At 30.8% G+C, this 14,266-nt stretch overlaps 1 protein-coding gene across 2 annotated transcripts in view; it reads right to left on the bottom strand.

Moving 5' to 3' along the window:
• LOC108903717 (protein gustavus) overlaps window positions 1-13,811 on the bottom strand; it is a 226,173-nt gene extending 212,362 nt beyond the window's left edge. For both annotated transcript variants that reach the window (XM_018705996.1, XM_023454451.1), the window contains exon 1: window positions 13,579-13,811. In XM_018705996.1, the coding sequence (XP_018561512.1) occupies window positions 13,579-13,796 (218 nt within the window). In that variant the 5' untranslated portion in view covers window positions 13,797-13,811. The remainder of the gene's footprint in view (window positions 1-13,578) is intronic.
• Window positions 13,812-14,266: the final 455 nt, after the last annotated feature.

Here is a 14,266-nt window from a genome sequence, read left to right as displayed (position 1 = left end):
CGGACAGTAAACGACTCTTCATTTTCTTTTACGTACAAAAGGCACTGGAGTATGTAAGTACATGGTAATGTTAAAATGCCAAGTTTCTTAAACTGTGCTCTGCAGTCATCTCTGAATTTTAAACCCGAGATTATGCGAATGGCTTTTCTTTGAGTAGCAAAAACGGTATCAGCTGAAGGTGAATGACCCCAAATCAGGATTGCATAAGATATTTGGGAGTGAATAAGGCTATGATAAGCAGTAATTAACGTTTTTTGAGATACTTTGCTAATCAAGTTGCGGATTAAATAAATACCCTTGGAGATCTTATTGCAGAGGTAGTGGGCGTGCCTGTCCCATTGCAATTTCGGATTAAAATATATTCCCAGAAATTTTACTGCATCAGGATTGTTTACATCGTCTATTTCACGCAAGCTGAAGATCAATTTTTCGGTCTTAGATGCGTTTAGGCATAAGTTATTTGAAGTAAACCAATGTAATGCGTCATTCTCGATTATTGGAATGTCCACCGTCAGATCATCCAAAAACCTGCTTTAAAGTATTTGAATTGATTAAATATTCACAAAGTTACTCTAATTGTTTATAAGTACAAAAATTCGACCAATGTTTAAATAAGCGCCAGAGCTCTCCTAATTGACGGATTCGAATTTTCAAAAAAAAATTGAAAGCTTGAGAGCCCTTCTATATGTGATTAAATTTTCAAGTGTCTAAGGGCCTTGGTTTTTGTTGTGCAAAATTTTGAAAATTTGCAATTTTTTTTCAAAATCTGGATTGCAAAATTATTATGTAAAGTCTATCGAACCGACTTTGATGAAATTTGGTGTGATGATTCTACATAACATGAAGTTTTCTTGAGCCAAGTATAAAGGTCCTATACTCAATTTAAATACCCAAAATAAAAATCCCTAAAAGTATTGTTTTTTAACACTATTTTTGCGATTTTTTCGATTTTTACCATAATAATCATGATTCATTCGATTTGTAACTAGTGGTGTTTTGTAAAAAAATTAATAACAAACATTTTTTCCTCTTCCATTTTCGCCTAAAATCAACTCTTGAAAAGATACATAATAGGTAGAAAAAATGTGACATTTTTCGAATTTTTTTGACATATTGTGCCGCCAAAAGTTAAGCCCACGTTTTTTTATGCGCATAGAAAATAGTGATATTTGAAGGCCAAAAAGCAAAAAATCTCCGTGGATATACGATTCACCCAAATATGGCTTTTTGAAACAGATACCGTCTGGACTATAAGTATAGATAAATCTAATCAATGTGTATTACACAAGAATGTTCAGGTTTCTGATCTATGTTTGTTATTGTACTTTTTCCTTTCATTAAGGAATCCCATCACCGGTTCTGTTACGGAACTATGGGAGCGGAACATGTGCGCGAAATGGGAAAAAGTTGGAATGATATATAAAGAATACTCATCAAACTTTCTTTTGAATTCCTGGATTCTATAAAGCCTCAGAGAATCAACAGAATCAATAAATTCTATACCCATCTGTACTATTGTCCGGAGGCATTCATTTTTCTTTCGCACAAGAAATGACTTATGATATATGAACAATTAGATTTCGTTATATAAATCCACCAACTAAGATCGTATCTCCCATTGACAAATGCAGTCGGTCTATAATTTCATAATTTTGAAAGGGAACCTAAGTGAAATATGAGCTAAATACCTTTGGATACAGATAACCAACTTTAACATTAACATTAAAACATAGACTGTGCAAAAGATTATTGATTAAAATGATTAATGCAACTCTGAATGTAAAAGTAGGTACAATAAGTACTTAACAATCAAGATATTAAATACTTGCAAAATGTTTTAATTCGGATATGAGAAATAAATCATCAGGAAAAAACAAAAACAAATTAATATTGAAGTCACATTTTTTTTCTAAATCTAATGTTTTTTTTACAATAACATTGTACTTAAACGTTAAATGAGTTATTATTCACTAGACTGTGCAAGTGAGAAATTTTGTGTCACGGTCATGAGAAAATCCAATAAAAATTACTTTCAGCTATCACGCGACGGAAATCTATTTAACAATAATTATACATATTCTCCAGTAAATTGTCCTTTAGACTGTCCAGCAATAATTGATTATAATTGACGCAGTATGAGTCAAGTGTATTTTATAAGCATGTTGATAGGCGTCAGAAAATCTTATTCATAGTTTAGTCAGAAATATAGTCACGAAGTCATGTGGGTTCATTGATTTCAGACTGTTTGATGAATCAATGTTTTAATCAGATTCAAATCGTGAAAAACTCTGCACGAATATGAGGTGGCCTAATTTATTACAGATGTTGGATTTATATACAGGGTGACACAAATTATATCGTCATTCGAGGCAAAGTACGCGGATATTCCATAAGTGAGATATCGAACATTATCGTGGCAAAAATTTAGTTTACTACACTTGGAAATAAATGAATATTTTTTATATAAAATCAGGTTTAAGTACCTATTTGTTTTTTATAACCGCCATTTTGCGCAACTGTAGCAACAAAACATATTTTCCTTAAATTGTAGTAATTTTAGTACATTTATGAAAATGTTTAAAACTACATATTTCTTATTTGTTAATGTCATTAAATTTGCATGCAACCAACTGTGTGTTTCTTTTTTATATTAATTCTGTGCCATTGTTCAAATAGAATATGATTCTTTAAAGTTAACATTACCATAAGAAGACGCAGTATGTTTACAGAATAATCAAATCCTTTCTATCAATTTCCTAAATTCGTATCATTCCGCATCCAGGGTGTTTGGAAGTGATTATGTCTGAAGTAACTTAATTTTTCTTTATTTAATATTTTTAAGAAATTTCAATAAAAATTGAAATTGGATGGAAAAGTTGGAGAAGGATTTATTTTTTTATTGAAATTTATTAAGAGAATTTCGACGCCACTGAATATTTCAAATAGGGCATTTGATTTATAATCGCATTTTAGAGAAATGGATATATAAAGTGGAAAATATCTCTTCCACTTTATATATTCAAATCGGGCCAATTTAGAGGCTTTTCTTTTTAAATATAACCTCACGACATACTTGAATAAATCGAATGTTAACTCTAAGATTATTCGTTTGACAGAAAAATCTACGCTAATTTTGTATCATCAAAAATAACAAATTTTGGGTTTATTCAACTATGTGGTAGTTTAAGTTTAGTAAGCTTATATTCGGTTTAGAAAATTAAAATGGGAAAATTGTTTTCCAATAAAAATAGATGAATATGATTTATTTTATTTTCTCTTTACAATACCTACTTACAATTATTGAGGCATTCAAATTCTTGGATGCTTAGAGTGCCAATATTTCCTACACGATTGACATTTTAAACAAATTCAGTGAAATTTTATCTTTACTTAGTCAAGTCACCAGTCCCAGTCTATGTCGACCTTTAAAAACGTTTGCATGAATGTTAAACTTTTCAGAAATTTTAACGCTCTGTATTTTGAAGGCTACGCCTTTTAAAGCGTAGTTCATGGTGTACTTTTTTTCTTAAAATATACAAAACACATCCCAAAATATTTGACGTATTATATGTTATTTATTTATTTGAAGTACGGGACTGACATATACAAACCCAATTAAAGGGCAGAACAAACAATAAAACATTTCATGAAAAAGCATAGTAAATGAAAAACAGATTTGAAAATACAAGCTTAATTACATCACTAGAATATGAACACAAAATAATTTTTAATATAAACTTTTTAGTAAAACAAAACTCCAACTGTCGCAAAACACGCCAGTCTTCAAAAAGTTTGCGAAAAGTTACAGTTTTGTTTTATTCGAAACAAGTTTGTGTTTTGTTTTTGTTTTGTCCGTTTAGTGGAAAACCGCCTTTTTGAAGCGGGACCCGAAAAACAAAACTTCAACTGTCGCAAAACACGCCAGTCTTCAAAAAGTTTGCGAAAAGTTACAGTTTTGTTTTATTCGACACAAGTTTGCGTTTTGTTTTTGTTTTGTCCGTTTAGTGATAATACCCAGATCTTTAAATTGCGTGCATCTATTTAAAATAATATTATTGTGAAACTGAATAGCAACTTTTTTTTCTTGTAAAACTCATAATGTTACAGAATTTGAAGATATTTAATGGCAACTTATTCTTTTGGCACCATATATTTATTTTCGACAACTCTCGTTGTAAATGATAACAATCTTGAAATGTATCAACAGATGCAAATAGCTTCATGTCGTCAGCATATAAGTAAGAGGGTATGTGTCTGATTGTCTTTAAATATATCATTTATAAATATAATAAATAAATGTTATATACAGCTCTTTCAAAATGACATTTTAAAACCCGACTAGAGTTAATATTGGCAGTAAAAAAGCTGCAAAATATAAATGGATATGAAATAGGTTGGTCAAAAGTTAAAATAGTGTACCTAGTTAAAAAGAATACAACTTGGCACAAAAATTAACCACTTAAAAATATGACTATTGAGCATTGAATGATATTTAAGGGATTCTCGCATTCAGTTCTGATCTAATTTTCTAAAAAAGCAACGTAAGAAGATACAATTTTTAATAATCAATAGTTTCTTTGTATCAGTTACAAATAGATTTTATCAGAACAGATCGGTACCAAAAGTGTAACTATCCATTGGACAAGACGAAATATTGCTGCAATAGTCGCTAAAATACAGTTATTTTCCTTGAGTCACGGCGTTCCACCTCTATTAACAAACTACAAACGCTACATGTCCAATAACCCCTGCAAAACTTCCATTGTGTTAACGCTTCGGAGTGTAGGTTGTTGACCCCCCGCTCAAACCCAATTTGGCACTGGAAAAATGTTCGATAATGCCCGCAACCCGCACTTGCTCCGCTTTTGTTGCACCCTCTCGTCGAAAGTGTATTCTTTCTGTGATAAAGGCCTTCCCCCATCATGCCTGATACTCTGGGGAACTGCCAAATGGTCCTTATTCAAAAATCTCTACGCTATTCGTTATGTACGCCGTTCCGACCATCGAGATCAATAATATGATTTTTGCGAACCGCATGGACCTTTTCGAATGAAATCAATAATTGAAATTTGACAAATAAAAAAAATAGGCTACAATACTAAAAATAACGGCGATAATATGAAGAACTATTAACTGTGAACTTTCTTACAACCGCCTACTACGAAATTTTAATATTTATATGCAGATCAGGTGTACCATAGCATAATTTGTTTTTTGTTAAAAAATTATGACGTTTACGGAAAAAATACAAAATCAAATTAGTTTGAAATAAATCAAGCTACATGAAACAACTATTTTAAACGACCACATTTGTGATAGAAAAAAATTAGCAAGAAAAAACTTGTTGGGGTGGTCACCTCTACCTCTTGCAACAAAAGGGGAAGATCAAGAAATTCCTTTTTGATAGTAGGAAAAATGTGCGTAATTTCCTTTTCGTAACTTTATGAGGAAAAAATGAAAATTAAATTTCTAAATGCCCGTTTAAAGAGCCATAATTTGCATGGAGGGGCAGGGGGGAGAAAATTTATTTTTTTACATGAGAGGCCCCGCCATTTTTACAGAGAAATGAGCTCTGTTTATCTAAATTTATTCTCTATAATAACGATACTAATACCTACAAAAGGATAATTAAATATCAAACACAAAATTTGATTGAATTAATATTCATAAAGAATTTACATTACAAATTTACTAATAAACAATCAATATCCTGATTATGTCAACAGATTTAAAAATTTTGAAAATAGGACAAAATCTGTAAAAGATAAATTACATATTCAATAAAAAAAATTCTATATTCGCAAAAATAAGGCGAATATTGATAAATTTAACATAAGAACAATTTAAGATTACGATGTTGCACGTATTGCTATTGTTAGCATTATTTATTATTTGATTACGTCAGATGTATGTCAAACCAATTTGAATTCGTAGTAAATATTTACATGTTATTATGTGAGTTAGTGGTCTTAAAAAATAGTTTTTTACGTTAACATTTATTTTTATTTTGCTTAGCTAATTCAAATCAAGTCTAAACATTCTAAAATTCTCATCAGATAAGGTAATTTATATATTTACAAATTGTACCTAAGTAAACATGTAGACTTTTTATTTGCATCCTTTTAGTCGGATATACATCTGAACACGAAAGAATACGAGACAATGTAAAAACCAAGCAAAAATCGCCACGAAAAAGCATTTACATTTGTACGATTTTTGTTTGGTTTTTGCTTTGCCTCTATCATTCATGTTCATATGTGTACCCGGTTTTAGAAACATTTTTCAAGAGCAATAATTTTTCAGTTACCACTACTCTCTTTCGTGCTGCCGTACCAAAACCTTTTTCAAGAGACAAAAAAATCTACATTTTTTTCAAAGAGCCCAAATCTACATCAAGGAGCCCATGAAAAAGTGGGTACTACGCAATAACCGAAATCGTATTATCAAATTTAGTATCAAAACTTCAATTGGTTATAAAGTAAAATGAAAGTGCAATAAAAAATGCGATATTTTCTTAAGTTCCATAATTCCATTTCAGCATTTTGTGTCAGTTTTGACCAAGAAATGCCCTGTAGGATGTCAGCTAAGGTACACCCTGTATAATAAAGATAATCTAGGACTGCAGTGCATACAGAAAAAATGAAAGAACTATTTCCATAAAATATCAAAAGATACACAGATCTTTTATATTCAATAATTGCAGTATTTTGAAAGTAGTCCGTTAAAAGACATTTTATCCGTTTTACCCAATTTGGGTCGTAACATTTAAGTAGGACTAAATAACAGAAATTTATCTACTCCCATGCTACAAATTCCTTCACCACTTTTATCCTTCCGTGTGTACCTACACGAGATACTTCAGCTTTACTGACCGTAAAATTCTGAAACTTTTAACTTTTGCTACACGAACCACCTATAATTTTTACATTTGGTAATATGCAAATGCTTGTGGGAACCACTCGAAATTAGACGCTCTCAGTTCTAAATCCAGCATTTACGGACCCATAACGGCCGTTTTACTGCCAACTTCGCCCCGTGGTGCCTTGCTTCATACAAACAACCAGTTCTGCGGTTTAGTTCGCATAAATTATTGCATTTTCGTCATCCGCGCAATATGTTCAGTACTTATAAGTAAGGGTACCTTGCAAAAGCAAATGTGATTCATAATAGTCAATCAAGAAAAAAATAAATATACGAGCATGACTCATGTGCCGACAATTCATATGCTAATTAATTTTGTAATTAAACGTAATAAAGCCGTAAGTGAGGCAGCGTGGCTTAAGCGCGAGCTACTGTGAATGCACAATGTCGTTTCCCCAGCGACTGACAATTGCAAAACAACAACATATGTATCATTTCCTCAAAATGCGAATATAAATCGTTAATAAATTAATACAAATCTTTAGGAAGATATGTATTTTTTAAGGAATAACATTTGGAGAACTGCTATCCACATGGGCACCAAAGAATTGCGCGTTTGCCAAATTATGTGGCAAGAAATTCTAACGCCGTGAGATGAATTATAGCTTAAAAATACTAATTGGTTTAAAGAATGAATTAAATAATTTTAACCCAAATTCTTTGCAAAAAAGGAAACCACAAACTATTGAAAAATTAATATTATTTTTATTTAAAATCTATTTAAAAAGTAAATGTTAAATTACGCAAGAAATAAATTAGACAAATAAAGGGTTGCCTAATTATTAAAAAATAAGGAACTTAAAGAGGTATATCGGGGTCCGAGGGAAGTGAGGAGCGCATGGGGGGGTCCCATGCTTTCTTATGGGACTAAAACTCGCTGCCAATTTGAAAAAATTAAATTCTATTGAAATTATTTGCGATAAACATTATCTATATAGCAAAGAAATCTACTCATATGCACATAGCATACATANTTCTTTGAATTCAAATGCTGCATTAAAATTTATAGCAACTTTTTTGTTTCGCAGCAAGTCAAGAACCTGTAAATATTTTCATTACTTTCCTCTACTCAATGTCGTAATTATTTTTTTTTCATGCATTGAAATCTTAATAGTCCGAGAGTCTCATGAACGCTGCGTATTATCGAAAAATACCAAGAGGCCTTTTAGAGTACTTTTGTATGGTAGTATTTAAATTTACTTTACATTCTTCGAAAAACTCAATGGCGTACTTTTTTTTAAAAAAAAGGGGCCACGCATCCCCCTTTGCACGCCACTGGCTAATGGGATAAGACAAATATTCTGCCAATTATGAGAACCCCCAATACGCATAATGTGCACCAAGTTTAAATCAAATCTACACGTGGATAGCCGAGATATGTCAAAAAGTATTTATTTTTTTTTTAACTTCAACGCCCTGTATCTCCAAAACAAAGGCTTTCATAAAAAAAATTTATAGAGCAAACTACACTTAATTTTTGATAGGGAATATATTCCTGCGTTTTCCAAATTTAAAGTGAAAACACCCTGTGTATAATTCTAATGCCCTGAGATAAATTATAGCTTAAAAATACTAATTGGTTTAAAGAATGAATTAAATAATTTTAACCCAAATTCTTCGCAAAAAAGGAAACCACAAACTATTGAAAAATTAATATTATTTTTATTTAAAATCTATTTAAAAAGTAAATGTTAAATTACGCAAGAAATAAATTAGACAAATAAAGGGTTGCCTAATTATTAAAAAATAAGGAACTTAAAGAGGTATATCGGGGTCCGAGGGAAGTGAGGAGCGCATGGGGGGGTCCCATGCTTTCTTATGGGACTAAAACTCGCTGCCAATTTGAAAAAATTAAATTCTATTGAAATTATTTGCGATAAACATTATCTATATAGTAAAGAAATATTGACAAATTAACAACATAAAAATATCATATTTAAGTAGTTTTAAATTATATTTAATAAACGCATAAAGACTATGTAGATGTGGCAACAGCGCTAATAATTGACTAGCAGTTGTACACACTGCGAACCTACAGACCTCGGACATCGGAGATATTGCGCGTCAAATTCGGGTAAAGATGCGTACGCGTTCAAAAATGTATTGTGTGTAAACTATGTACAATATAATTATTATATATAGCAAATATATCGTATTATCCTCGCGAAGATTTGTATCCTTTATTTAAAATCCGTAAATCATGTGAACTGGTAAAACAACGAGAATTATGTTAATTTAGTTCTAAAGAAATGAAATGACACTCGCGCCCATCTCTCGTCCAAGTCAAAGAAAATGTTGGATGCAATTTTGAAGGTTCTGTGATAGAAATTACATTATTACTCACTGTTCGTGTTTTTAATCTCTATTTTAGTAATGTTACAAAAGTTTTGCAACTATAACTAATTTTTTAGATATAAAGTTTGCTGAGAAATATTTATGTTCCTTTGTTATTCCGTACAAATGCTTTTATCTCAAGTATTACTAATTATATTAATCAAGTAAAGAAAACTTTATGTAACCCTAAATATTGCTGGGTAATGATTACGATGTTTTTATAAACCATTAAATATATTAAAAGGATTTATCAACTGTATTTTTTATTCCAATAAATATATCACAGCTTCCTAGTCTTTTTTAATTAATCTAGTTTTTTAAAAACATTACAAAAAATCATCTGTTGTGGATAATTTATTGTTGATAACAATGTACATGGGATTTAGGAAAAATGTATATGTTTGAAATCAATTTCGTTTTTATCAAGTCTTTCAAATGTATTCCCTCCTTGCTGTCAGCTGATTGCGACGTTGCCACATTAATCATCAAGTCAGACAGAAATCCAATTATTGGTTTCTGTTTCTAATTAATAGAGCTGTACTATGTTTAAAACTTACATTAGTTTTGCATCAAAAATAAGATAATACTGTGTACTATCTATGGAAAAGTTTTGTTTCACACTGTTTTCCTCAGTTATGGGCAAATAGAGCCGCACCGTCTATCTTCGCCATATAATCCTATGTTAAAATGAACAACTTTCAACAACAATATCTCAAAATCTAGAATAAAAAAAAAAATCAAAAAAATATGACGCACAGAGGGAGCACTGGATAAATACGCTATATAAATTTCAAGTACATCTGTGTATTTGAATAAACCCGATATACCTCCTTAAAACAGTTTGTCGCTACAGAATACATTTAGTCAACAACCTATATCAAATTTAACACAATACTAATAAAAATTCACTAAAAGCAGTTAATTTAGAACGGGAACTGATAGGCGAAGGCACCACTTGTTTTCAAAGGCATAACCTCTAACTACAGAATATTAAAAATTCATTTAAAAAATAGAATACAAAACAAATAACGATATTAAATTTGAAGTGAGAATTACATATTTTGATTTTACACAACTACTCTGTTTTAAACGGAATGAAATACTACTACAAAATGATTTACAAAACACCGACTTCTTGTTTACCGCAACATTCGTCTCTAAGATCATTGAATTTATAAGCTACACTGCCAGATAAGTTGAAGTAAGATTAACCAGTCAACAAAATTTGACATTATGACATATTCATTGTTCGAAAATATGGTTGGCATTATTAAATTTATTTTTATTATTAGTTTGAACTGTTTTATCTAATGGATAATTTATGCAACAATTCGCAAAATAACATTTTAAACGTCAAATTAACATTGCTTGACAGCAGACTCCTTGAAAATTTTTGAGGTTCATTTTAAAATTTATCGACAAAATCTAGAAGCACCCTTCTGAAAAATCAATTTTGCCATGAAACTATAAGAGTTAGGAAAAAAGTGAATGTACACTTTTTGTCAATAACAAACTGTTCTATCCAAAAACAGCATTATTTTTTATTTTCAGTTGGGCCGTATTATTTTTTTTATATAATTTAATGAGTCTGAGTCCCCATAACCATAAAAAATGGTATCTTATAAGAAGATGTCAAGATGCCAAATTTGGTATAAATAAATAACCTTCTTCATTTAGAAGTTATTTAAAAAATGTTTCTAAAAATCTTTAACGCCCTATATTTGGAAATTGAAGCGTCTCTGGAAAAAAAATTAGACTTGATTTTTTTCTTATCTTTTTATGAGGAATATCTCCTTAAAGTTTGTCGACTTAATCCTGAAACAACCTGTATAAAGTTCTATATAATTATATATCTTGATTTTAATTTATACTGAAAATTGCTGAGGTAATTTTGAATTATTTCATATCAAATGATCTCGAAATACACCTAAATCGTACACTTGTTTTAAAAGCATTCTGTATAATGAATGTTTATTTAGACGTATTTGTTTGCCTAAAAATTTAGACATTGAAGAGAAACGATTATTTGTTACACAGCTATGTGTTATCATCTGTATAAATTGTTACGTCGAAAAAATCTGTAATTCAATCCAGCAATGTGATGACGGTAACCTTAAATAAATAAATATGTATAAAAAAACTAAATGCTCATGCGAAATCAGATACCTACGATGTGTAAATGCATAAAAAGTCCATGTTACAACTTTTTATAACAATTACTTTAAATGAACAGGTTGGCCTTTTACCACTGAGCACTTACCTTAAAAAAATGGAATATGTTGGAATCTAACCCTAAATGTCAAAAGTATCATTAAAGGAGAGAATTACGATTACACAAATACCAACAAGACGATATTTATACCAAAATTTCATATTCAGTTACAAAATATAGGCCAAATACATATAAAAATTTTATCATAATGGCGAATTTTTTATTACTCTGATCTTCTTGCAACCTTTTACAAGAGCAATCCTACTGAAAAATTATCTGTTTAATGATCAGTAAATAATTCTATTAGTTTTTTCTGAACTAAGATTCTTTTTTGTAAAACTATATATTTTATTGTTAGCTCTTATACATTTATTTAATTTTGAATAAATAAATGAATTAATTTATTTATCGGGGCTGAATTTTGTGTTGATCTTTGTACAACTTGGTGTTAGAGTTGTTACAAACAAGGAGACAATTTCTTTGAAAGTTTGCAACATGAATTCAATATACAGTATGGATATACTTCTTCACATACCTAGATAGTTGGTACCAAAGGATTATATATAATTTGGGGAGAATTTAGGAAAATAAAACTGTAAAACTTTGCTTTCCTCATAAAGAAGAATTGACACTTTTGCCATAAAGAAACATATTTTCTCCATACGGGAAAATGTAAATATGTATAAAATAGTATTAAATCACATATTTAAATTACTTAGTGCATTATATTTCTGCATTCTTATCTTCTGTCGACAAAGCCCAAGCTGCTCACAATAAAAAACAAAGCACACAATATCATACGAACAATGGCAATATATTCCGCACATTATTGAACAAAAACAATAATAAATAACATAATTTGCATAGATGACTCAAAAACAAAGCCGTAATTAAAATATTGTTTATAGTTCCTGCATAAAAAAGTAATTTTTGTTGTAAACCATTGTAATCAACTGAATGCCCATGATGATAAATAAAAGAAAAACGTCAAACAATGAAATTAGGAGATAAAATGTAAAAATTCTTTTAACGATGATAAATATAGGCAGATACTAGGCGGCAGATATCCATTCAGTTTCGCGACAATTATAACCAACCTTGTCCTTGCTGCTAAAATTGCCACATGCAGTTAAAAATGAATTTACATGTTTCGTTTAAATAGCTAAAGGCCATCCTTAGGATAAAGCGATTTTTCAACAGTAAATATTTAAAACTACAATTAAGCATTATTTAAATGATTGCTTAAATCCAGAAGCAAAGAATATGACCAAGAACTTTTACAAATTCCCTAATAACTATCATAAAAAAATTACGTCATTGTACGAAGATAATATCAGACTTTCAAAAAGGAAGTACTAATTAATGTAGGGATTATTCAACTAATAAAACATTTTTTTCTAGAGAATTTTATCTATTATAGTTAATAATATACAATATTACTTTTGTTTTTCTCTAATTGGTATTAAATAATTTCCTCTAGAAGAGATTTCATTTCTGGCAGGGAATTATGTAAAGAAATTGTATTTTCTCAGTTTACACATTATTTTACAAAAAGGGGTGTTACTTAAAAGATTATCGAACTATTTGGTGAATACAAATAGTAGAGTTATGTTAAATATGTTAAATTATAGTGATATGTTTGTTTTAAAATACACCCGAAGCTTTCATGCAACACAATTAACTATGAATTAAATGTTATTATCGTCCATTCATGAATTTAATATTAAATTAATTTCACTTTCATATGCGAGTCCCGATTATAAAACAAATTAGCGGTAATGTGCTCACACCCAACATTATGACTTGACCGTCGTAATTAGTAAAAAAGGGATAATATGGGAGAACCGGCACACCCTACAATGTTTCGCCGCCACTGCAATAGTCGATACGAGGGTATACGTAGTTTGGGGCAAAACAATTGCCTTACTTTATCGTCGTTGGATGCGTCTGAATGACTAGGTTTTGCCGTGGGATTTTTTTTTCGGGCCAGAAATAAAATTACGTGCAAAAAGATGGATCTTGGCAAGCGGGTGCGTAACATTAAAGACAGTCACTAGGTCGACCGAAATAGAAGTTTTAAATATAAATTCATAAATTAGAAATATCCGTACCTTGTTTCCATAGTTCGCAGGGGTAGTGTGGAATGATGAAAAAATGCGACACTATTCCAAAATCCGACATACGGAGTTACGGCTTGTCCAATAGTCAGAAAACACTGCTGGTTCCACAAGAAACGTCCGAAAATTTTGTTCAACGGGCCGTTTGGTACACTACTGAAATCACAGTTATTAGGCAGCCAACAATATCCCAGCAGGGGAGAAGTTATCATGACCGCAGCCGCCGAGCACTGAACATCGAGTCGGCTTTGGATCCGTCGTCGGCGCTGAGGCCGCGACGCGATTGGTCCGAACGAGGAACTCGTTCCCTGGCGACCAATCGGGCGGTCGCATTCGCGGCGCTAAAATTCGAATCGCCTCTACGCGGATTTGTTTATTTTTGGTATTGTTTACCGTTGTTGTGTATATATAATAAATTCACATGCGATGTAAACGATCGCTAGGATCCTAAACGTAATGGATTGAAATAAATTGCAATTTGTTAGTGGCCAATATTAACTACTGTTTCAAATGAATTTATTGATATTTAATTAATAAAGGAACGCATATGCGGTATGATAAGTGCATAAGAAAATATTATTCGACTGAGTTAAATAATTTTTTGTTGTAGGAACTACCCAGGCTTGTATTTCAAAATCACTTGATTGAAGAACTTTAAAACAAGTCAACTGTAAAAAACTGT

The sequence above is a fragment of the Anoplophora glabripennis genome, unplaced genomic scaffold (genome assembly GCF_000390285.2).
Source record: "Anoplophora glabripennis isolate ALB-LARVAE unplaced genomic scaffold, Agla_2.0 scaffold63, whole genome shotgun sequence".
In the NCBI taxonomy this organism is placed as follows: domain Eukaryota; kingdom Metazoa; phylum Arthropoda; class Insecta; order Coleoptera; family Cerambycidae; genus Anoplophora; species Anoplophora glabripennis.
The sequence above is the reverse complement of the archived record's forward strand: the minus strand, read 5'-3'. Positions and strand labels throughout refer to the sequence as shown.